The 24,786-nt window shown below is 40.9% G+C and overlaps 1 protein-coding gene across 2 annotated transcripts in view; it reads left to right on the forward strand.

The window, feature by feature from the left end:
* The window catches only part of LOC142084804 (BEN domain-containing protein 5), a 971,351-nt gene that overhangs the window by 845,218 nt on the left and 101,347 nt on the right, over nt 1-24,786 (forward strand). For both annotated transcript variants that reach the window (XM_075155804.1, XM_075155803.1), the window contains one exon: nt 19,109-19,261. In XM_075155804.1, the coding sequence (XP_075011905.1) occupies nt 19,109-19,261 (153 nt within the window). The remainder of the gene's footprint in view (nt 1-19,108; nt 19,262-24,786) is intronic.

Here is a 24,786-nt window from a genome sequence, read left to right on the forward strand (position 1 = left end):
TAATCAGCTGAGATCGCTTAGCAAAGACATGTGGGAAACTTTTTTCCCCTGTAGTTAAAAAATGAGAATTTATTTCCATGTCAAAGGGTAAGTAAATTTTGCCGCATCATTACTAATCTTAGTATTTTCTTGATGATTCTACAATAAATGACAATAAGTTTCTTATGGAAGGGAGACGTAAAAGGTATGTAATTCCCATGATTTGTTCCCCTGGAGCATTCCTGATTATTGACACATTCTGTCAGTTAAGATTTACATCATTGATTAGTGTGATTTAGAGTGTCATGGCTTCACATTCTTCCAGCCTTTCTAGCAAAGCAAGCAATTTAAAGTCGTTGCATGTAATACAAGATTTCAAAGCAGTAATTCAGCTGCAGTGTTATGTTTGATCCAGCGTTTACTGCCTACCTACTATAACAACTGGCACTTTATAAACTTAGAGATTAAAATGATGAGAGCTTTAGAAACTCGTATAACAATAATGAAGAAGTAGTGTGTGAATGCCTGTCATTTTTTTCTGCAGTTTTCCTCAGCATGCTCAGGTATTTGGCAGGTATTGGGGATGTTCACAGATGTGTGCCCGATCCATGAAGTGCAGATCAGCTATCATATTCGATCAAGCCAGAGAAAGTTCAGAGTTGGAGGGTTTTTCACGTCTGTCTCCCAGATAATTTTATGCAATCTGAATATCTGCCTATCTGCAGTACATCTCTGCTCAAAGTGTGAAAGTGAACTGCATTTTTTATTTCCTCCAAGCCTCATAGTTATTTAGATTATCACTGGACGTTGTATTGTCTAGGGCTTAATAGTGCCATAAATTATCAGTTAGAAACAAGACACAAGTGGATGGACTTTAAGTCAGACCATGTCAAGCAATCTTTAAATTCCTAACTATGTCCCTGCTGTTCAGGAACTGGACTGGACCTCTCCGATTCTGCCACTGGACTCAGATTTTCATAGCCCCAAATTTTCATAGTGGAAGTTGTTTAAAGATTGTCTCAGCTGGAGCTATGGCTTGGCTTACCAGATATTACATTACTGCTGTTCCCAGAGAACTAAAATTTCCCCAAGTCCTTTCATGCAGCCTATCTGTAACATACCTGTTGACATGAAAACAGAAGTTTAAAAAAATGTAATTCATAAGAAAAGTCTAATTATTTGTGACATTTCATCCATCATGTCCTAAGCTTCTCCAGAGGAAAGTAGTAACATTTCGTCTCCTTGACAGCAAACAACACACTGACGAACTGAAAAATGTTCTGCTATATTTCAAACTGCAGCATTTATGAGTAAAGAGCAAGTGCAAAATAAATAGCAAGAGTAAAGAGCAGGAACCCACATAAGTAGGGGGCAGAAGCTTGGAGAGCTTTCTAAAAGCTCTCTCTTGGGTTAAAAAACAAAACAATCCTTCAAAAATAACCAGAACGTTTCAGGGTAAGCAATTTGTTGGATGAAAGCTATAGCAATACCACTCAGCCCAATCTGCATTGACTTTCCTAACCGCTCCTGTGAGGAGATGCCTTGGGTAGACGTGGCAGCATAGTGCAGTTCATGGAGAGCTACAGGACCCAACTGAAGACGTATTGGAAATAGGTTTTTAGGATATCTCCCAACTCCCCACCCCCAACACCTCAGGACTGCAAAAGGAGTGCTTATATCATCTAAAGGGAAGAGAAGCAGAGCAAGACTATGAAGGCCACCCTCCTGATTTTTTCTTTTTGAAGATGATACCTAAGCACCTGAAGCATTACTGTTAGTTCATATCAAAATTGACCTTGCTTCTGAATGCTCTCTCTGTAACAGGCCAAGTTAGGTAATTCCCCACACTGGCATTCTCTCTCTCTCTCGTTACTGCTAGGTTTCGATCAAGTTTTGGTGACCATCTGTTCATGGATCACCCACCTCTTTCTGCATGGCTCTTGTAGTCCTGCTTTCGGATCTAGATGCCTCTGCTCCAGAACCTGCAAGTGTCTCCCACTTCAGCAAAAAGAGAATCTCTGTCAGTAACCCAGATTCCTGCACACATTCTGATATTTAACTCCCACTGTTTTCCTGGGTACTCAGAGATCTCATGTCTGTGAAACATGCTGTTTCCATCCATTGATGGAGTGTGAAGGTCATCTGTGTCGGCATGCACATACAACTCTTCAGCTGTTTTCAGACCCTTATTGGTATCCTGTTGGCAGATCTCATGCTCTCCAAACTTCATCATTTAAACAAAGAAAAGTGCAACATCCCAAAGTAGGGTATAAATCAAATCTTCCATCTGGGAAGTCTAATGAAGAATAATAATGAGTTGGAGAATTTTGAAGTCGTTTGGATGTTCTTTCTTTTCTGATCTCTTGTTTTAGAAGAAATCCTTACATGCAGAAGCTATAGTACAGCATTTCTCTTTTTAACTCTGAAAGGCTGCGATTGTTCTTTGAGGAAGTTTATGCAGCCATTCCTAATCTTTCACAGGGTGGAGGCTCTTTCATTTCCATTCTTTTTATTCTTTTTCCTTTTCTGTTATGCACACATACAAAAAACTCAGAAGTATATCATGAGCCAAGCTGTATTTTCTGTTTATTGCCACCAGGTTAATAACAGTAATGGTGCGAGGAGAAAATGAAGTGTTATGTAAAATCCTGCATTGCAGATTTTGGTGCTGATGCAAAGAGCTCAATAAAGTGTAACACTTTAATCATGGAGATAAAAATCACACAGCAGCTTCACAGTCTTCCAAGATGCAGAGCCTTAAGACAAAATAGAAGTGGGAGAGAAAGAGAAACCGATGATATTATTGAGTCCCAGAAAAGTTAGGGAAGAAAACAACCCACTTTCTTTTCTTGCGATGCTTTGGTTCAGTCTTTGTATTCACAAGGTAAACAACTGAAAATGTGTGTACATGAATTTCCTGGTATTAGAGAGAGCAAAATGCCACAGCCTTATACACAACTCAGTGACATTTACAGGAACCTGGAAACCTTTAAAAAACAAAGCAAATAACTCCCTCCCCATAAAAAAAACAAAACAAAACAAAACCCCAAAGCAAAAAACTCACCACCAGAACCATCCCCTAGCATAGTGTGATTATATGTATTGTTTTTTTTCAAGTAGGCAAGCAGCCCAGCACAGTTTTAGCTATGGTGGTCTTAAGTACAAATTCAGCATGCTAGCACAGAACAGGACTCGGTTTTGGATGGCGCTTATACTCTGCATCTCTTCACTGCTACTGAGCTTTGTGTCTCTGCTTCCCATCTGCAGTTTAAGATTATAGTCCTGTCACACGACTGTACGTACAGTTGTAGGTTGTTGGCTTGTGGGGTTATTTTGGGGGAGGAGGGGAGGAGGAGGAAGAGTTATGTGAAGATCTCTCCTGTACAGGGAAATTTGTGGATATAATGACATGGAACACCGTCCTAAAAAGTTGGGACAGTTCTAAGAACTGTATATCTTTGAGCTGGACCAGTTGCTGTGAGGCACCTGGCTGCAGTTGTGTGCCAAGTTTATTCTTCTTTGAGAAATGTTTCCAGCAAAGTCCCTTTCCCCACAACTTGGCTATTAAAAATAATATAAGGATATTATTTGTTGGAACAAAGACAAAAAATATGGAAATACCTATTTCAGGGCCAAGAAGAATGCCTCAGGTAACTCAGAAAAGTGTCACGTAGTTTTGCTCGTAGTATCTGAAAACAGAGTAGCTGAATATATAGAGGGAATATCTATTGCAGAGCCCAGTGACCATCCACCCACCCCGGAAGATGTTTCTTCACACCAGGGTGGTAGAGGGCCACCAGAGAAGCCATTCCAGAGAAGTTGCATATTCAGCATGAAATGTAATTCAATTTTAATTGGTGCCTGGCCCTTTGGGGATCAGTTGCCATTACTTGGAGGAGCACAGCAGCCTGCTGAGCCGAGTTGTCCAGTATTTGGGTAAGCAGAAGGAAGGGGGCAGTACCTTAGCTTTACTGTGGAGTTTCCATCGGCCCCATTCTGTCCCAATGCTTACATGTTTGCAGCCAGTTAGCACCGCCTGTTTCAATCTATTGCATAGTTACCCTTGGGTAAGATTCAAGGTTAATTCAAGGGTATGCTAAACCTTGCTAGGGCTTGAAAGTAACCCAGAAGGTTGAATGTTTCTACCAACTGTGATAACTATGTGCCTAAGTTTGGGACCGCTGATTGAAAAACTCCTACAGAGACAGAACCAGGCATATATATTAGTGGCTTTTGGTATCTGATAAACTCTGTCATCACTGCTTACCCATGATATGCCCATCATAAAGAGTGCCTGATTATATGGCTGGCCTAATCCGTATAGCATGAAAGCTGACATTTTGTATTACTTTATATCCTCTTGTCCAGCTGAGTTCACTTGTGTGGAATAAACAGATGTCAGATTTGGACATTAAGGGCATGGATGCCACAAGAAATGTGTGTAAATAAACCAACCCTTGTGTAGTATTGTTCGAACAGGTCATGGTAAGAGATGGCAAAGAAAGGGAATGTTTCACAGGACCCTGTAATATTTTCTTGGTGGATTTTCGGAAGAGCTGAGGGGTGAATCAAGCTGATACCACTTTGGAAGCTAAAATCTTATCCTAAGGGTTATCTGAAGTAAAGACCTCCTGCTTTTTTGCTGAGATATGTCTCTGTCCATGAACAGCATCTGTTTCCCCATGGTGTGTTAAAACATTCATTACAGCAGCTGTAGTAATGGCATGGTGATCTCAACATTATCTTAGTGTTATATTTCATACTTGGGGTAAAGGACCAGGTAGGCTTTAATTACCAGCATGCGCTGAAAGACAGCATGTCTGGTAGCCTTGAGCTCATCCATAAAATTGAAGGGACAGTGGTTCTGGGAAACCTGCCACATCATGTCAACAGGTCTTGTTTGCTTTTGAAGATTGCAGGCAACTGGATGGATTTGAAGAGCCGCCTTTTTAAGGACAGAAACAAATAAAAACAAGGTGCTGCAGATGTTAAGAAACAAAACCAATGTGCAGGCTGTGCTTTGCAGGGCAGGCCTTTGCCCAGATGCGGGGTTCATCTGGAGTCTCTGCTCATACGCCTGGGTGTCCTCCCAATAGAAGCCAGGGAGCGTGGCAGGAAACCACCCACCTTGGCTTCACATGCTAGATCTGTGACTGGAGTGGGGCAGAGGCCTATAGACAGTACCACAAAGCACAGCTGGCCCACAAGGATGGACACAGCTGTGGAGATGTGAGTTTGGGAAAGGAGGCATTGACCATCTATTTCTTGAGCAGACTCCTCAGACCCATCTTGAATACCACCAGACGGACAGTACTCAAGTCTCAGTGCTCCAGATGCAACCAGATGCTCCTGGTTATTTGAAGAGAAAGCTGAGAGGTTCTTCGTATGTTGTTATGGCTGTCCTGCTGGCTCAGTTAAAAACCTTTTTACCTCAGGATAAGGCTTAAATTCAGAATTGGTTGCTTAAGATACTCCTGTTCTCTTGTATTTTTCCTTTCCTTCGCCCCCACCCCTGCACACAGTAATTCTGTATGAATCATACAATTCATTCTTTGGGTGAGGGGACAATATAAGAAAACTCAAGCAGCTGATTGGGCTGGAAAAAAGACAAACCTCCAAATATTTAGACTTTTTTTGCCTAGCTGGATTTGTTCCCTAGATCATGACATGGACTCCCAGCAAACTGTGCCAGCTTACGGTGTCGCATGGTCCTGGCAACGAGTGGTGACCCATCTGTGGGGGAAGTGGGGAGGATGGAATTTTTGAGGCTGTTCTTGTTGCCAGAAACATGCATGTGAAAACAAAGGGTCAGTCTACAACAGGGCTGTGACACCTTCTGAATGAAAGGGCTGGCAGTGGGGGTGAATGCTTTGGAATTAATTAATGCAGGTAATGCTTTTAAGTTGGGAAGTGCTAGAAACACTAGCACTATTTGTTGCAGAAACAATAGACTCTTTTGCTGTTTGTGAGGGTGGCAAAAAGCGGAACTTGTCAAAGACAGAGGAACCAATATGATGACGGGTGAAGATTAGAATATACTTTCTGATAGTAATGCAGTGATTGGGATATTTTCTAGTCCTGGGAGACTAGAAACACTGTTTGCAACTTTAAAAAGAGCAAGTCAGTGATTTCCTAGTGCTGGGTACATAGCGATAGCGCTCTTACCTCCCAGGCATTTAGATTTTGTGTGTGTGCCTTTTCCAAACATTTATTACTATTTCCTCTGCTTTTAAAATACAGCCAGACTATTTTTACTGGGGGTGGTTTTTGGTTTTTTTTTTTGTATGGGTTTCTCTCAATATAACACATGAGAGACAGTTAAAACCAATCAACATAGTGCTGGCTGGATCTATGTTTAACCCTTGTTTTAAAAAATATGAGGTCACTTTTTGCCTGTGTCCTTTTAACACTACGGATCGGCTCTATGTCAGACAAAGCCAGAGATGGGCGATCCAACCCAGAATTGAATGATCTGCTATGGTACATCCTCTGTTACTCCTGGTGTGCTCCAGTGAGACAAAGTGGTTAAAAATGTTGCTATATCTTTGCACGGACTAGGGTGCATTCTCTGAGCATGTTGCTTGCAAGTGTACTTGTTTGATAGACTCCCTGGTTAGAATCAGTACTCATTTTCCTTGCCAGGAAGAAAATAACAAAAAGGAAAAAAAAAAAGGGAAGGTAATTGATGGCAAGCTTTAAGGGTCATCACAGGATTTGCTGCTACTTCCATTCTTTTACAATGGCTTTAATACTGTGCAATTATGGACTTGTTCAAAGTCTTCTCATTTTCTCTTACAAGCAGACCACCTCATGTCTTAAACATCTGCAGTAGTTCCAGCAATGAAACCAGGGCTATTGTAGCACTGAAATCTCTAAAATTGCAGGGATTTTCAGTTGGATAGTGATCCACTGTACATCTGGAAATGTAGGTGTTGCCCCCAGGGAGCTGTATTTGGCATAATTTCCTCCTTGGGAACAGGACACAATGAGATCACAGCTTCTCCTGGTCTCAGCTGTTGAGCAAATCCCTGTCAGGCCTACTAGCCAGTGCTCTTTTCCCCTTGATCAGCTGGGCTTTGGTCATTGCCGAGTTGAACATTGTTCACTAAATTAATAGCTCCCAGAATGTAAACTTCACCTGTTATCCTTCCATTTAGGAAAATTGAGAGTTTTTAGTCTTTTGTACTCTGCATTCAAGACATAAGAGGGAAATGCCTCCATTTAAATGTAAATTTTCAGTTTTCACATCTGACAAAGTAGGGTGTTTGTTTTTATAAATAATATATATATAAATAAAAGCCATGGAATTGAAAGAATAAACCCCCTCTCTTGTTGATATTGATATATTTTCCACATAGTAATCTTTAAAACTAATTTTGCTGTGAGAACAAGAACAGGAGATCGTTAGGAGGAAATACTTTGGTCCTGGCTTGTGCAGCGAAAACATGCCATCTGCCTAATGTGTTTCATCTTGTGTCAGCCTAAGATGTGTTGTTTGGGTTTAACATGCCAGTCACTAGCCTAGAAAGAGTGCAGGCAGCAGCTCTGACACATATCCCGGCTAGGGCTCCAAATCCTTCCTGCTTTTCAGAGACTACACTCACTATGAAATAGGCCACAAGATTTTGGGCAGAAGGTACGGTTCTCGTCACCTACTGTGTCCTTGCATTAGAGTCCGAGAGGCATTTGTGCAAGGAATTTAAGTGGTTTGGGATATATCATGTCACGCTGTTAAGAAGCAAAAGCAAAGACCCAGCCTGAAAGTGGGTTATTTCAAAGAGGTCTGGCTGGTGGGTCTGAGGGGCTGGTGGTTGAGGTTGTGGTGGCAACCACACAGTACAAGCTTCAGCCTTATCTGCTGTGTTAGGGAAGAGCTGGAGAAGCCATTTGGCATAGCACCACACAGAGACATGCACTTGAGTCCCAAAAGCAGAATAGTCATTCAGTGGAGCCCTCTTTGCTCTGAACTGGCAGGTCTCTACTGTCTGTCTGTCTGGAGGTGGCTCAGAACGAGCTCAGCGTCTGTCCCTGCTCCACTGTGCAGTGTGGACTTGGCTGCCTGCAGGGATGGGCACGTTTCGGGGCTCAGTGCTGTGGTCAGGACCCATCAGTGGCCAGTTTCAGAAATGGGCCCTTCTTCTTTATCAGATGTTTCCTCCTTCAGTCACAGAATTCTTGCCTGATAAATGGATGGTGCATGCCTCAGCAGGGTAAATGGAGCTGGTCATATTTTGTTACACTGTGTGTAATAAAGACTTTAGCTTATTTTTTTATTAAGAAAAGAAGTTGGCAGACAGCTTTAAATGTCTGCCTAAGGACAAAATGAACTGAGTTTTGTAGATAGCTGCTTTTTTTCCTTAATAAATAAATAAATGGAAAGATTTTTATGTTGATAATAAAAATAACTAATGCAGAGCTTTTTCTACTAGTGCCTGGAGACATGGACAGATGTGGGATTTTGAAGGGATAAAGAATTGAAATCTGTTGGCAGGTAGTTGCTATAAAAATGACTATCCTTCCTGCCTCTTATTACAGACCAACATTCAACAAATGAAGAGTCTCTGAGAAAGCTTATGATGACGGGATCAGGTTCCAACCATCAGAGATAGCAGAAACCTCCTCCCTTCAGAGAAATCTAAAGTTAAAGGGAAGTGATTGGGAAAACCGGGAGCTTCATTAAAGCATACTTTGGATTTTCTCCAACTCACAATGGGGTGTGTGGGAGTGCGGAGGGGAGAAAACTGCCAGGGAAATTATGAAGAAACACAGCAAGTTCACCGAAAGTTTGGTTTGCCCATGAGTTGTCTGCTGAAGTTTTGTGTGATCACTTTCTGCCTCCAGAGAACTTTCACTACGCTGCTGTTGCACATAGTTGGTTTCTGTCTTGCAGTGTGGTCTGTTGTTGGAATAAGAGGGTAAACCTTGTTTTCTCACTTTTACCCTTCCGATTCTCTCCCCCATCCCACTGTGGTGGGAGGGAGCAAGCAGCTGTGTGGGGCTTAGCTGCCTACCGGGCTTAAACCACAATATTGCTTTGCAGTGCAATCATATTGTAGGGCCAATCTCCTGAAGCAGTCAGTAACGTGTATCATAGACTTGGCTAGTCACTGTAGTGTTTGACGACTCAACCTGAAAACAGTATGTGGACCATCAGTATTGATGCAGTATTTAGGACAGAAAAGATCAAATGTTGGTCTGATATATTTACAATTCAGAGCAAATTGCTTTGCTGTCCATTATAGACAGCTGTGACAGTTACAGAGAAGGATGCAAACAAGTTTAAAATATTTCTTTGTATTTAAAGATGCATTTTTATACACACACACTTATAAAGGAGTATATATACACACATAGAAGAAAAAACTGCCTAAATCTCTAAGTCACCATTGGCAGTGTGGGTCAGCTGCTGCTGTCTAGGGTGGGAAATATCCTTCTTCAGAGTCCTACTGTACCTTTGTTTAGTTATGCCCTGGTGAATTCTCTTGAGATTGTCACACTCTGATTAGTTCTTATACCACTGTGCTAAACCTTGAGTCCCTGATGTTCTGCAAGACCTGAATATTCTTTCTGTAGGAAATGGTAAAAAAACCCAGTGGTCCCCAATATGTGCTTGCAAGGGATACATTGTCTTTGAGATCTTGTGACTTTACTTATAGGCACAGTTAGCTGCCCTGCTGTTTGGTCTGACAGGCAGAACACAAGGTGATACTGCCTGCAGCAATATGTTTACTTATTGGCCAGTGTGGGTAGGGGAATATTGGAGGAAAAAAGTTTCAGATAAACTGATGCTGATAAGTGCCTTGCAAAAGGCATGATATGTTGTGCTTTCAGTTGTAAAAGCAGATCCTTCAAAAATGACCATTACATTTTAGCTTTTATAGCATTGTACAGATAATAAATACTGCTAGATGTAAAGCACAGAGAAAACATTCTGTAGTTTGGTGCAAAATGCTATGCTGATCTGTCTGAGTAGGTCAAATCCAAGAAAACCTATTCTTCCAGTTGTGGACGAATCTTGGGGTCAATAAGAGAATATCAGGGACAATTCTTTTTTTTATTTGTTAGCATGCTGTCCCTCCCCTCAGTAGCTATGTCTGCTGTATAGTCCCTAACCTCTTTCAGTGTCCATGTGTTCTTGTTTATCGGCTTTATCTCTTACTCGGATGTGCTTGTTGCCTGCACTGAGTACAAGGAAGGAAAAGAAAGATGCAACTTGAAAAGGAACACAATAAGACTAATGACCATGGATAACTTCTGCTTGTGGCAAGGCTGTGCCAGGAAGATGAAGAGAAAGAGTTACTTTGCTTTTCAGCTGTCAGTCACTAGTAAAGCATGTGCACAATGTCCATCCACAGCCGCCTTCTCTTCCCAAGCAAGTAGATGGCCACACAACCCTTGAATGACACATTTTGTGTTGTTTCCTTCCATCTGACTGGGCAGGTTTGCAGCTTGCCTGCAGGTATGTTTACTTCTTCCTTACTCCACATGGATCTATGTAAAATAAGAACAACTACTACAAGTCCTCTCATAGGTCCAACTCATCAGATTTTCTGGGTATGTTGTCAGTAGGCGAAAAGGACCCTCAGGGGCCTGTATGAGAAATTTTACATGTGTAAAATGAACCTTTACCTTTGATGTCCAGCTTGTAGTTATCATTGGTTTAGGGGCTTCTTGAGCTGAAAGCTTCATACAGAGCAGGACCTACCTTACAGTAATTTGTCTAACCTCTTTTTAAAGTAGGTAGTTTAAACTGTAGAAATATGCATACTTTTCACCACCAATCAACACCTTAACTTTGTAGGAACTACAAAAGTTTCATTCTGCACCATAAATTAAGGTCTAACTGGAAAATAAGAACAGTGATGCTGCATCAAACCCAAGGTCTATTTGGCTCAGTATCCAATGACCTATTGCAGATGCTAAGGGATAGACGAAGAACAGGGCAAAGCTTTTGGCAATGTGTGATTTGGGGATTTTCTGATCAAGAAATTGTGTCCACTGCTTTGTGTGTAAAAACATAACGGAATCTCTTTCTTTGAATTTATCTAATTGATCTTTGAGTTCATCTGTGTTTTGGCCAAAATCTGGTGGCAGTGAGTTCTGCAGTATAAGTATAAGCTAATTTAAAAAGCACTTTATTTTGTTTGCCTTAGGTCTTCTCCCTGATGACTTTATATTCTGCCAGCTGCTACTTATTTAGTAAGAAATAGTGAATAATGCCATATATTATTTGAGAGACTAGAGAAACAGGTTGTTATAGAGTTTGATTTGACTGCACGCGGTTTGTCCAACTGGAATAGTTCCTAGGAAATTAGGGGACAGGGAGTCATAACTTCTAGCCATTGTTTTTAAGTCTACCACTCTTTGCCTTTGTAATTAGAGGAGAGGCAGGCAATGTCTTTGGGCCTTATTTATGTACTTGCAAAATAAAGACTGTGTAGCTTAGTCAGAAGGTTCTGCAGAGGTATAATTAAAAGTTATTGGTAAAACACAAAACTATTAATACTGCTATGAAGTGAATAGTTGAAGTCTTGAGCTTAATATAGCTTCAGGTGTATAAGCAGCAATTAATGATGCCTGAAGACATTAAATGACTTGTGTATGGTTACACAGCAAGCAAATGGCTATCTAAGGAACGGTACCAAGGAGTGCTAAACCCCTCAATACAGCTACTGGGAGCATTTCAGCTGAGCAAACTTTCAGAACCAGACCAGAGCCAAATTGAATTATCTGGTAAAAACATGGTCATTTACATATTTCTGTTTCGTAACCCAATTTTCTTGCTTTAATTATTAGAATAAGGAACAGTTACTGCCTCAGCTTCTGTCTGCCTTTCTGTCTCCCTTTCTGTCTTTCTTTTTTGTAGTAGGGTTCCTTCCCCTTCCCAAAAAGCTGTTGATTCTTTTGCCACAATTCTCTCCTCTCTTTTCTGAAAAGCCCTCTTTCTGTAGAGCCAATGCTGTTCAGTAGCAGGCAAGTGAGGAAGGTAGGATTTACAGAGCTCTTTCTGCGGGGCATATGAGGAGGATGTGCAAATGAGATCTGAGACGGGCAGAGCCGAGTGAGATCAGCAAAGTTTAGGGTAAGGTAATGCCGCAAGACCTAGTTCAATCCCAATGCTTTATTCTAATTATTTAGGCAACTAAAGAATTCAGAGCTTGCGAAGGTCAAAACCCATGTTGCTGAGTGTATGTGCATGTTTGCTCCTATATGTGGGAGAGAGAAAGGATGAGACAGAACAATGTCCGTTCAGACTCACCCTTCTAGTTTTGGCTTGGGGTCAAGCCCAAAATCCAGAAGAGTGTATTTCCTGGTTCCTATTCATTTAGGGTAAAAATTATACAAGAATTGTTCATGCAGCTGACCCAAAAGTCTTGTCTAAACTTGATCTGGATCTTAACATTGTCTCTTTGGCCCCTCTCTAATTTAATATGCATTTGAACAGAAGTGGCTTCTTGATAGAGCCTTTCACCTCCAGGTCACCCTTTCAAATCCAATTCAGGCCTGTCGTGACCAAATGTTACTACCATCTGACGGCTCTTCTGTGTCTTGTGTGAATTGTTGGCTTCAGTCCAGTAGCTGGTGGACAGGTGCCTGAATTGCAAAAACTGCCAAAGCTGACACTAACTGGACGTCTCTGCAGAGGGGTCAAAGAGTGAATCAGCCTGGCAGATGAATTAATACTTAACTTGTACGCACTGTGATGCTTTATATCTTCAAAGTGCTTTACAAACGTCAGCTAATCCTCAGGAGGTGTTGTTATCTGCACTGGCAGGTGAGAGAAGCAAGCAGATAAAGAACGAGGATCAGAATATGCATGTTGCTGACCTCCCACTCTGAGGCCAAAACTATGAGTTTAGCTCCTTTCAAGGCTACTGATGGGCAGGAAAGCAGTGTTGATGGACATGCTATCCTTTTGCTGTATGTATCCATGGAACCAACAGAAGTCCTTTCGCCATCCTCTTTCAGGCAATAATGAGTCATGTCACATTATGCCTATCATTAAGAGGTATCATTATTTAGATTGAGAACTTGCCGTGTAACCAGATCGGTAATTAATTACTTTTGAGTGGCAACTGGGTTGGAGTGGTTCATTCCGAAAGACAACAGCTCTAGGAATGTCATTGAAATAATCTGAAAAAAATGCATGAAGTGTTATGAAGAGTTGCTAGAAGGTCATGCAGAGTTAGTGGTACATTAGTGTTTGCAAGCTGCTTCTGCAGGGACACGTAAAAGACATTGTGAAATTGTGTAAAGGTGTCTAAAGGAATAAGGAGAAATTGGCTTTTGTGCTTCATATCAGTGAGAATAAGAGTGGTTCTAAACTGGCATTTTCCCTTCTCTGGAAGCAAGATGAGGAAACATTTTTTTTTAAGGTTTTTAACCTTTAGAAGGTTTTTAAAAATAGTAAACCACTTTTCTACTATTAATTTCTTATGTAAATAATTGCTGTTGTTGCCATGGTGTTTACAAAGGTGAATGGAGCAGGTGATCCATGAGATGATGAATGAAAGGAAAAAGATGTTGTCCCTATGGTTACAAAGGTGTAGTGGTATACCTCTGAAATAGTGCTTCTAATAAGGTGTGGCTGCAAAACTGGAGATGACACTGTAGGACTGACTTGTCAGAGGTTAAAAGAATGGCAGAGGAAAATGTTCTTGGAAGTATTTGACTTTTTTTTTTTGGTGCGATTTTATGCTGGCCCTTTCGAATTTTGGGGAAAAAATATGGGGAGAAGGTAGATGTAAGAAAAGTGATTTGGGTAAAATTCACCTTACCATGCATCCAAATCCAGGTATTTCAAGGGAAGCTTGCAAATGTAAACCATATCCAGATAATTTGAGTTCCAACTCATGTTCCCGTGTATAGTCAGAAGGAGACAAGTGTTGTCCATCCCTAAAGAGCGATTCAAGGCACTGGGCAGAGATTCCCTGGAGCTGAAAGGGCCAGGACTGGTGCTTTCTAGCTGAATGTAGGCTGCTGAACATGTGATGGTGAATGTTCAATTTTTCTTCATTTTGCTTATTAGCACATTGTGCTTGTGTTTTCTGGTGTCACCACTGTAGGCATTGCCAAAATAATTAAGCGTGGGGTATGGTGTGTATGTCAAAATGAATATATTTGAGACCTATGCAGAATTTCCTTTTGAGAGATTCTGGACCTGAGGAAGCATCAAAGAGCCCGTCTTCTGGGAATTTCTGAATCCCTTCTGAACCAAAAAAGGCAAACTCCTTATGCTGTGCCAACTGTTGTATGTCCATTTGCTTCAAACAGTGGCTTAGTAAGAGTGCAAAGTCTGCCTGGAGGCTGTTACATTCTCTACCACTAATGGCAAGCCATGGTTTTAGCGGCTTGTATAAAACATCTCAAGGAGTTTATCCCATCCCCTGTATGAAATATTGGAATGAAGAAGGCTTTTGGACGCTCTCTCTCTAAACCAATTGCTATGTCCAAGAATTAATAAAATCCATATTGAAGTGACAGCTGGTGGACAGAGCTGGCTTCTTCCTGCATCACTTGTCTCTCTAGTGTCTCATGTTCTGGGCTCAATGCACATTTATCCTTTTATTATGGCATTTATTGATTTATTTTAATTTATTTATTTATTAAATCTCTGTTTCCCTAAGAATCATAATTGCACTGGTCAAAATCTAACTTTGGTCATATCAGCACTAGCTATTAACATAATTCTTTCCTTTTGCTCTTTAATTAGTGACCTTCCAAAGGCATTCAGCTAATGGAATAAAAATGCAGACAAGTGAGAATATATTTTCTCAAAATTTTACATGGCATCATGAACCAGTTTCCAGTTTCTGTGCTACTTTGACTATTTCATATCTTGACGATGTATGTGAGCTCTTATTCTTTATCCATGATTTATTTCATTTTTCCCCCTCCCTAATTTATATGTATATTTCTCAAGCTGCCAGAAACTTTAGACTGATTCAGGAGAACAGTGGAAAGTGTGTGTCACAAAGGCAGGGATTCAAATGAACCTTAGAGCGGAAATTTATTTGCTTATTTATTTATTCTGTTTTTATGTAGTAAGTGGCAAGAAGAGGCAAAGACCATTCTTTTCAAGGGAGAGAATGTTAACTGTTGTTTTCTAGGAAGAGGGTTCAATCATTGTCTCTGTCAGTCTGTTTTGACACACAGAGAAAAGAAAGACCAAGTCTGCCTTTGTTTTCTCCAACTCTGTAAGCTGGGTCATCCAGGTAATTACAGCTTTACTTAAGAAAGAGTGTGAGAGAGAAAATCTCTGCTGCTGCTTGTAAGCACAAAGAAAAGACACTTGAGGGAATTAAATTGCACGATGATTTTTATAAGGCATCTGAATCATTTTACATTCCACCTCTAAAGCAGAAAATGATGAGTTTAATATCATATTGTAGGATGTAACTTGTAAGTCTCTCAGAAGGCAGCTATGGCATCCAGAGATGTTTGAGCCTGGTTATTAATTTCTTTCTGCTTAAAGGCTGAAGCAAACGTGACTATGAGACTTTGAGCCACCCGTAAATTTATTCCCATTCTTACTTGTAGATGCTACTGCATTACAAGCCATAACCAGGGTTGGTTCTGCTGTGTGGATACTGACAGATACCCCTGTTGTTTAACAGCAGATAGGATTGGTTTATGTTTTAAGTGTGTTTGTATGTGCTTATGTAAATGCACACGTACATTTATTAACTTCATTCTCCCATTAAAATTCTCCCTATCTCAAAGAGAAACAATTTCAGAAGGTCAGGTCTCTGCTGATTTTTCTGAAATTCCCATCACTATGTGACATTATATATTTAATAAAATGTTAATTCTGTGATCCTGCCTAAATTGCAGGAGATCAGTAATTATGTCAAAATCTTCCAGAGAACCTCAACTGAAATATGAAACTTTATTCCCTAGCTTAAATTTGTAGTGTGGCAGTGGGTGAAACAGTTCCTACATGTAAAGTGCTTATGAATATGTATGACTCTAAAGAGAGAGAAAAAATACCATTATCGTTCAGGAACATATCTTCATTCTTTTGAGAAATTTGTCTGCAAACAAATTGTCTACTACTTGGTCTACTACTTGGGGCACAAGGTGGCAAACTTTGAGTTTAATGTCCCTGTGACTGGGCTGTTATTGTCCATTTTAAGGCCACAATATCTTTGTGTCTGTGAATAAAGAGAATTTTTCCATTAGGAACCCATGTGTTATATTAACAATGCACTGAATTATTTTGTTCTGTAATGGAGAATGCTCAAGATGTTTCCCTTTGATAAAATAATGAATGGGATGAGAAGAAAAGAAATGTGAAACACTGAAATACTGTTCTGCTCACATGTAGCAGTGTCTGGGAGTAGTACATCTAACTGGCAATTACTCTAGCAATGTTTAACAACTTACTGAATAAGATGGACGATTGCAAATTTGGACTATACTTAGTGGGCAGGAATATGTGAAATAGAGTTCTCTATATGTTCAGTAGGAGGGTAAGGAACAAAGACCAGAAAAACCAGTTGAATAGTTATTGTGGGCTGACTTAGGAAATAACTTTTGAAATAAGTTGTAATGAATGACTGGATAAATGTTTTTAAATACTTGTCTGGGCGATGAGCTATCTGTTGAATGTCATGGTTTCCAAATAAGTGATCTAGAAGCTTAATCTTTAGGTGATACTTGTGAAGGACACTGTTCCCTCACAAATAACCATTGTAACCAGACTATTTGAAAATGGTTTTGATGATCAAGACAGATCTTCAAAGAAATTTCAGCACCCCAAAAGATTCTCTAAAATTCTCTGGAACACTTTTGTCAACAATTTTTTTAGCGAGAATCCTAGGAGAGTTTAGAAAATATTCTCTAGTGATACTGTATGAGACTGGATGACTTGATCAATTGAATACTAAGCTGAGGCTCAGGTGACCCATGTTCTGCAGGTGAATTTCTTGCTGGATAGCCTATGGAAAGTTATCGTAATAATTTGTGCCTCTGGGTCCCTGTTTATAGACACCTTCTTTTGGAAACAAGTTGATAACTATGGATGAATAAGTACAGTATGACACAGCACAAATCATAGTTTATGCCAGCACCTTTATTTGTGTTAAGATACAAATGATACTAGTTTATTGTTAGATATCTTACTGTGCTTCTCAATTACTTTATATTAGTAAATATGTCCCTGTAAAGAATTTTGTCTACTTGTTCTAAAATAGGTATGACTTAGGTCACTGACTTCTATGTGAAGGACATTCATGATTTACAAATATCCAGTTTAACTAGATTATCTCCTCATTTCATCATCAAATCACTGTTTTGAGATTCTACAACATGTTCTGGTTTATGGTGATATGCCAGTGTGCATCTGATCTCATCAAATTCTGTTTCTGATGGGGAAATTATCTTATGAAAAATAGTATTACTCAATCTTGGTTTTAATTTCTGTATGCTTGGAGAGGAAGAAAATCCTATGTGGTATTTCATCCTGTCAATGCTAATCTTTCTCCTCAGTGCTATACCTCCAAATAGCAGATGTGTGCTTTATTGCAGTGTTGGTCCTCTATAGCACAGCATAATGTTTTGGCAGGAGTAAACAATTTATTGTATTAGAGTCAAGTACAATCAAATGTTCCTTTTCCTATGAAGCATGGTCAGATATTGATATTGCATTAGCTAACATTTTAACATAGGAGAGGCTTAATAAGATACAGTATTACTCTCTCTAGGCTGTTTAATTAAACTAAACAGTCACTGTGTATTGTACATTGGTTTTCTGCCAAGGGAAAGTAAATCTGTATCATATTAGTTTCACATACCAAATGATGTTCTCCCCCCATCAGAGACTCTCTAGAAGAGCTGACACTGCTGTCACATGAACTGCATAATACAAACTGCGTTTGTATTACATTGGACTGTCTTGTAGCTCAGTATTCTCCAGTAGCCTGAGCAAGCTTTGTGTACAGATGAGACGTGGCTGGAGAGCTACCTGTTGTACTTTACTGGCCAGGGTCTCTATTTGCCACCGAGGGGTACAGGGCTAAGCATCGTAATCCCTGTCTTGCTAACAGAGGTCTTCTCCATCCCCCTGTTGGGCTGGGGAGATCTGAACTGTAACCCTCTGGTCACCACGAAGGTTCTTACTGACCCCATGGTGGCCAGATGACGGGGTGGGCTTGTCACTGTCTAGTCACAGAGCATCATTTGTTAAGGACCAGAAGTTGCAAAAGTTTGGGGAAACTCTGGGTAATCCAGTGGCATCTGCTCTGGTAGCACTTTTTAGTACTGGATGTTGCCTTCTCACTGCTGTCGGTGGCATTGTACATGGTGATCAAGGTGAACATTCACTCTTTGCCACTGATGGCAGGGGAAGTAGTATATGTGATGTGGGGAAAAAGATGTGTCCCTAGACTGGAGACTTGAGCAGTGTTCTCTTACAGGGCCTTCTAAAAGTGAATTGTCAGTCCAGGAAGGGTATGGGGAGAGCAGGCGCTTCTGCGTTAGGGTGTTTTCTTTTAAAGCAAGAGTTGATGCAGAATCACATGGGAAGCTACAAGCGGAGAAGCATTCAAGGCACTTGCTTTTGGGAGTTGTTCTGTTGAATTGCTACTACAAAGCAGAGTAAGACAAAAACACTTGCAGTATTTCTCCTTATAAACCAAAATAAACTGCACAGGAAATACTGAAGTCTTTTTTACACAATTTTGAGCCTGTCTTTCCTGACAGAAGGGTACATCTGCATATTGCGATACAGAATTGTGCAGAGATGGCAAAGCTATGCCCAAACAATCATGCTCTAGAACTGGAAAGTGCGTATTTTTATCAGTGGCACTAAGCCCTGTATCAATGCGAAGGATAATGCTTTGGCTCTATTTTGCACAGTGGCCTGTGCTGCATAAATGTTCTAGCCTTCTCAGAACAGGTAAAGAAATGTCTGTCATGGTCCTGTGTTGCATCTCACATGAACCCACAAAGAGGTGTGAATGGTTGGATGCATCAAAGCAATTGTCTTTAGCATGGCTCTCTGACGCTGGCACCAGGGTTAGATTCAAGGATGGCAGTATTGGATTTATGGGAGGCTTCACCTACATAACACAGTCATGATTTATCTCACACTGAATGTTTTTTTGTTGTTGTTATTTTCCCTCAACAGAAGATTAACCTGGAGTTCTATATTGACATCCATGCCCACTCCACCATGATGAATGGCTTCATGTATGGGAACATCTTTGAAGACGAGGAAAGATTTCAGCGACAGGCTGTTTTTCCCAAACTACTCTGTCAGAATGCCGAAGACTTCTCTTATGTAAGCAATGTCTCTCTATTAATTTTTTCCTAATTTATTTTTTTAATGATAAATCTCTGGCTTAATTGGACTGTGTGAATTTTATTTTAATATGAATAGAAGGCTACTTAAATTTTTTTTGTCATTATTAGCTACCATCTTCCCTCTTATCTTATCCAAAAGTGGTAAGTGGTGATTTTATGTATTGTCATTAGACACATGAATAGAAGCAGGTTCTTCATCTTCCATATTATAACCTTTGGTTCTGAATTATTGGAATATTAGTTTTTCTCAGATCTTTTGTCTTTTGATCAACTGGATCAGCTTTATTGTTTCATTGTTTATATTGTATTATATTGGCAAATATTTTTACTTGTACACTTTAAATAACAATATAATAGCAAATAGAAGTAAAAATGATAAACTTGAAAGAAAAGGTTAGATGATTTTCTGTTGAAAGTTGTGACAAGGGCAATGTATGCTTTTGAAATTCTTTGATATTACCATGGAAAACTGTTCTGCAAGAAAATTTGCAATTGCTCAATACATGTGTTGTAACTTGGAAGAAAGTATGTGTGTAGGTATCTCTGGATATTGGAAATAAATGGTAAACCCCTATAAATGACTTGGAAACAGGCATATGTTTTTAGAGCAAGTTTCAAATAGAGTAGAACAGATCCTTAGCACACATTGGTTGCAGTAGCTCTGCAGAAGTCAGTAGATTTAAGACTCTGGTCGAGTGTGTTGCAACTTTGTATCAAAGTATGACATCCTGGCCTTTTCCATAGCCTCTTCCGTGCATCAGTTTTCCTTGAAAGCTCTGAAAGTAGAACACACAAGCCTGCCTGCAACTGCTTGTTTGCTTCTCCTGGCCCACCTTATGCACCTGTAGAGCTGCCAGCTAAGCTACTTCTCTACAGCTATCCCTTGCTCTGTTTGAATCTTTGCACTACAGGTTTGCTTGAGTGAACAGTCGACATTTCAAGTAAGAGGTGTTTGGTGTCCCATTTTGCTTTGACTAGGATAAGGAATATTCAGAAACACATCTCAGCCAAGGCAGTGGGAACTTCCAGCCATGAGCTGTGAGGAGAGAAGGCAGTGGATGACATTTGGCAGCTATATAATGGGAACAGGCTTAATTAAAAATGACTTCGGAATCCTGCACCAAGCAGAGAAGAACAGAAGAACCTACTGTTTGGGCCCTGATTTTGTCTGTTATGTTCTTAACCTTGTTTGTTACCCACCATACATTTTCCCAGTCTCTGCTGTCTCCTTTTTGCTTGTACTTCATCCTCCTGGTACTGAGAGATAAACCTGGATCTCCTCTCAAAGATGGGGACAGCTGGGGCACGGTGCCTGCCTCCTCTGCAGTGCCATCCCAACCAGCTCTTGCAGAGGTGGTGGGTGGAGGAGGGTAGGGACCCTGCAGCGTTCCATATGTTTAGCTCTAGAGAAACAAAATCTACAGATACAAAAGCAGACGAGTCTGCACAGCAACAGAAACTCTAATTGGAAAAAAGGCCATTTTCATCATGGCAAGAATGCTAGCCTAAAGCTTTCTCATCAAGATGCAGCAGAGAATGTTTTGCCTTGTGTTTGTGCATATTGAACTGTGGAGTTTGAGTGGGAAGTGAGTCTAGAAATGGAGTTGTGCCACTCTTTTCTTGACAAATCTGTTCCAGCAAAAGGAAGGAGGAATTGAAACCTCCTGATTCCTGTCCATTTCTCTATCCTATGGTAGTTTGTTTCATGCAAGAGTGGGAAAAGGTTTGGATCAGTCTCTGACTTTTCTAAGGCTAGGCAGAAGATATCCTTTCCTCTGTCTTTTCTGTTCCCAGGAAGGGGCCCTCTAGTAGACCAAACATTTCCCTTTTCTTCTTGGGATCAGCCGTGGCAGCTGGGTGGGTAATGCCTGGGAGGGTGTGTGGCTGCTGTTGCTTCCTCTGTTGCCTCATTGTATTGTTTAACCATTGTCAGTATTGTTTAAGCATTGTCTATATGTTTTGGGGGTTCGGGGAACTGCTGCAGTGTGAAGCTTTCTGCTGTCAACCACTGCAAGGGCTTCTCAGAAAACTGTCCAGAGTGCAGAAGACCGAATCCCTACTAAATGAGGAGGGACAGCAGCTGCATCTGTTCCCAGCTGTTTGGGGCCTGGGGAAGAGGGAGTTGAGTTCAGGGAACAGCCTGTTCTTGTCCGAGAAGACCTCAGTGACTGAGTTCCTTATCTGCACCTGGTTGTTTCAAAACCACTTTATAGATAAGGGGGCATTCACAGATCATAGCAATGAAAATTTGCAATTGATCGGAGTTTAGAAATTTTGTGCTGGAGTGTGGGATTTCTCTCTGTTACTGTGGGAGATTAAGTGTTCCTCTTAGCGCAAGCCTCAGCTGACAAAGGGAAAATCTTTGAGAAAATGATGTAGGAAATAGAAGTCTATAGCTAAATAAACAGCGCAATCTCTCCCCCTTGACTCTCAATCGCCTTTCTGTAGAAGCTGGCAATTGGATATATATGTTGGCATCCAGAGCACCACAGTTTGACCTAGGTGCTGCTGGCACTCAGTACATTGGGCTTTCAACTCACATCCTACTGGTCTCTTGAGACCGGAAGCTTTTCCCCTGCCATCCACCAAGCCATTCTTCTCAGGGCCGCTGAGAAGTGTTGGAAAAGGAGACAGCCACAAAGTGTCCGACGTGTGTGAAGCAAGAGGAGTGAATATTACTGCTGTCTCCAAGTAGGAAAGTCTCTGTTCTCTTGTTTTCAGCTCCAGCCATGTGGGTGACTGGTTGGAAATATCAGGGGTGAAGTTTGCTGCTCGAAAGAGAGGGAAGGAATCCAGAGCTTCCTGCATTTAAAAAGGGGAAAAAAAAAGTGTTGAAGATTAAAAATAGTGTATGTAAATATGCCCTATTGACTGCTCAAAGGGAAGGGGGGAAGTGCATCGTTAACATTACCAGGCTGGTGTTTGAAAGTGTGGGAATGGACCACTGTTGTTACTAATTAATTTTCCAAAGCTTCAGGAGGTCTCATTTACATTGTATGCTGCTGCGGCCATTTGTTGGGATTATAATACTTCAACAGCAGCACTTCAAGTGAAAACTGGCGGCTGCATGAAGTGTTGTCCATAATTGACTAGCTCCATGTCTTCACACAGCACAGAGACAATGTTCCATTATGTTATCCATTGACAGTATCATTGAAAAGATTACTCTCCTTAAAGCATCTGTCAACCTTGATTGATTTACAAGGGACAAAGAACTGAAAAGGTTTGAAGTGCGGGTACAATTTTTGCCACCGTTTAGCATACATAATGGTTCTCCTTTGATGTCAAAAGCTCATCTTCTATTAATAATGCAGAGGGCTTTTGAATGCAGGCTACTTGTATGGAGTTCCACACTAATAACCTACTTGCTGTGAAATGGGATTCACTTTGGAGAAGCAGTCATTTGTCTGGGTTTTACATGTTCAGAATGAATCCCGACTCAAAGGGATTTCTTTCAGTGCTCTGCATGACTGCAGCTGAGCCCGGCACGGGTTAGGGAAAGCAGGCAAATCCTAGCCTGCTCCTCCAGCCGAGAATCTGGCAGAAATCACGCAGCCAGATGCAAAGGAGCATGAACAACAAGCCTAAGATGATGCGATCAAATGCCTTGTGCCGTTTTGTCTGGCAACCTTCTATTAATATACTTTAGAGTGCATTTCATGCCTGGACTACTTTCTTCACCTGTCATTTCCAATAGGCCTTTTTATTTAAATGACAGCATCCAAGGGAGATTGGCGATTAGAGTAGGGGACGGATAGGGGATTTGTGCCTGCATGCCTGTTGTAGGACCAAAGGCAAGTCACCCAATGTCTCTGTACCCTGTCTGTTGAGCAGAACATTTAACCTCACAGTACTCTGGAAAGCTGACTATGGTTTGCAGGTAAAAGTTGTGAAAGGGACCAGAAATTCTTCATCTGTACATGACTTCAGAAACAGAGGCCTGCCTTTGGCTTAGCCGTCAGCACATGAAGAGGAAAATGAAAGAAGAGCTAGGAAGTTTTGCTCCCAAATAAATACAGGAGACGTTCTTGGGCAGCTGTCTGGGGAAAAAGGACAAATTCTGTAAGGAAAACATTTTATATTTTCAAGGTTTAAGAAGGATATTTTTAAACATTGGGGAGTAAATATAATCTGTATGAAAGCTCTAACAGTGAGAGCTGACAAGCTCTTTTGAAAGGCTGACTCATTGGGTTTTAGGAGCAGCTGTTGACACCATGTACGAGTGCATTACACATCAGCCATGGCTAGGAGTTGTTGCAGTGTTTGGAGGGGTGTTCTTCATTTGACCTTTCTTGTTCTGGAGAGTGGATTAGTCATAACGACCAGACACAAGCACTTGAGCATTTCAAGAACCTGCTAGTCTTAGGGGTGGCTAATTTTGACCTTTGTGACAATATGAGAAGAGGCCATCTGTTCTCTCTGGTTCATTTAAAAGAAACAACCGCAGCCATTCTTGGATGGCTTTATCACTTTGTAAAGATTGCTTTTCTTTGCAGTTAAAGGAAAAAGACTGGCCAGAGGTACTCGGCTTAATCTTGGTTTTTTTTTTTTTCTGAACTGGTGGTACTTGGGATACCTTTGAGTTCTCATTTCATTTTCTTGTATTCAACCTCCTAGCAGAGCACCTTCCTTAGAAATAGTGTTTGTTGTCCTTTGTGTGCCGTGGTTAGCCAAAGACCCTGATAAAAACTTGGGGTCCCGTTATGTTGGGCACTGGGTAACTACTGAGAAAGTCCACAACTCCAAGAGATTCTAGTCATGCTGGGAAAGAGACAGAGGGTGGGTGGGAAATGACTTGCTTGAGGAAATTGGAGAATAAAACCCAGGTCTCCAAAGTGCCAGTCTGGTTTCTTTGTCAGCAGTTCCCTATGTTTTATAGCATGCTGCGCACTCAACAGTGAAGTCTCTGAACAACAACCCACCCAGTTTCCTTTATGGAAACATGTTGTTAACCCCCGTGCCATAACGCTGTGACCTAAAACGTATTTTTGAGACTATCATTGTCTCAGCAATATGAGAAATTCAGATATGGAATGATTTGCCCTAGTACTTTTTGTGGTGGTTTTTTGTTTGTTTGTTTTGTTCGGGCTTTTTTAGCCTGGATATCTAAAATTGAGCAACCAAGGAGATTTTAATCCATCTATATTTTCTACTGTTTTCCTTTTATCCACATACTCCAGGTCTGTTCTTCTCATTTCCACAGCACCCCCCTCATCTATCCAAGCTTTCTTAGGGAAGATGTGTTCCTTCCAGCAAACCTCCTCCCATCTACCCATGGCAGCCTCTCTAGGCTGTTATCACTTACCCTGGCTGGACATCTTCCTCTTAGTCTTGTGATCCCTATTACTAATCCCAGTGTGTTTTGGGCCATGTCTGAAGGAAGTGCTGGCACAAGTGCCTTGAGGGAGTAATAACAGCTCATGAACATTGAATGAGCAAATCCCAATAATCTGTTCCGAAGTAAAGAAGAACCAGTTTGTGTTGCACGTGGCTGGGCAGGGA

The sequence above is a fragment of the Calonectris borealis genome, chromosome 8 (assembly GCF_964195595.1).
Source record: "Calonectris borealis chromosome 8, bCalBor7.hap1.2, whole genome shotgun sequence".
Lineage (NCBI taxonomy): Eukaryota > Metazoa > Chordata > Aves > Procellariiformes > Procellariidae > Calonectris > Calonectris borealis.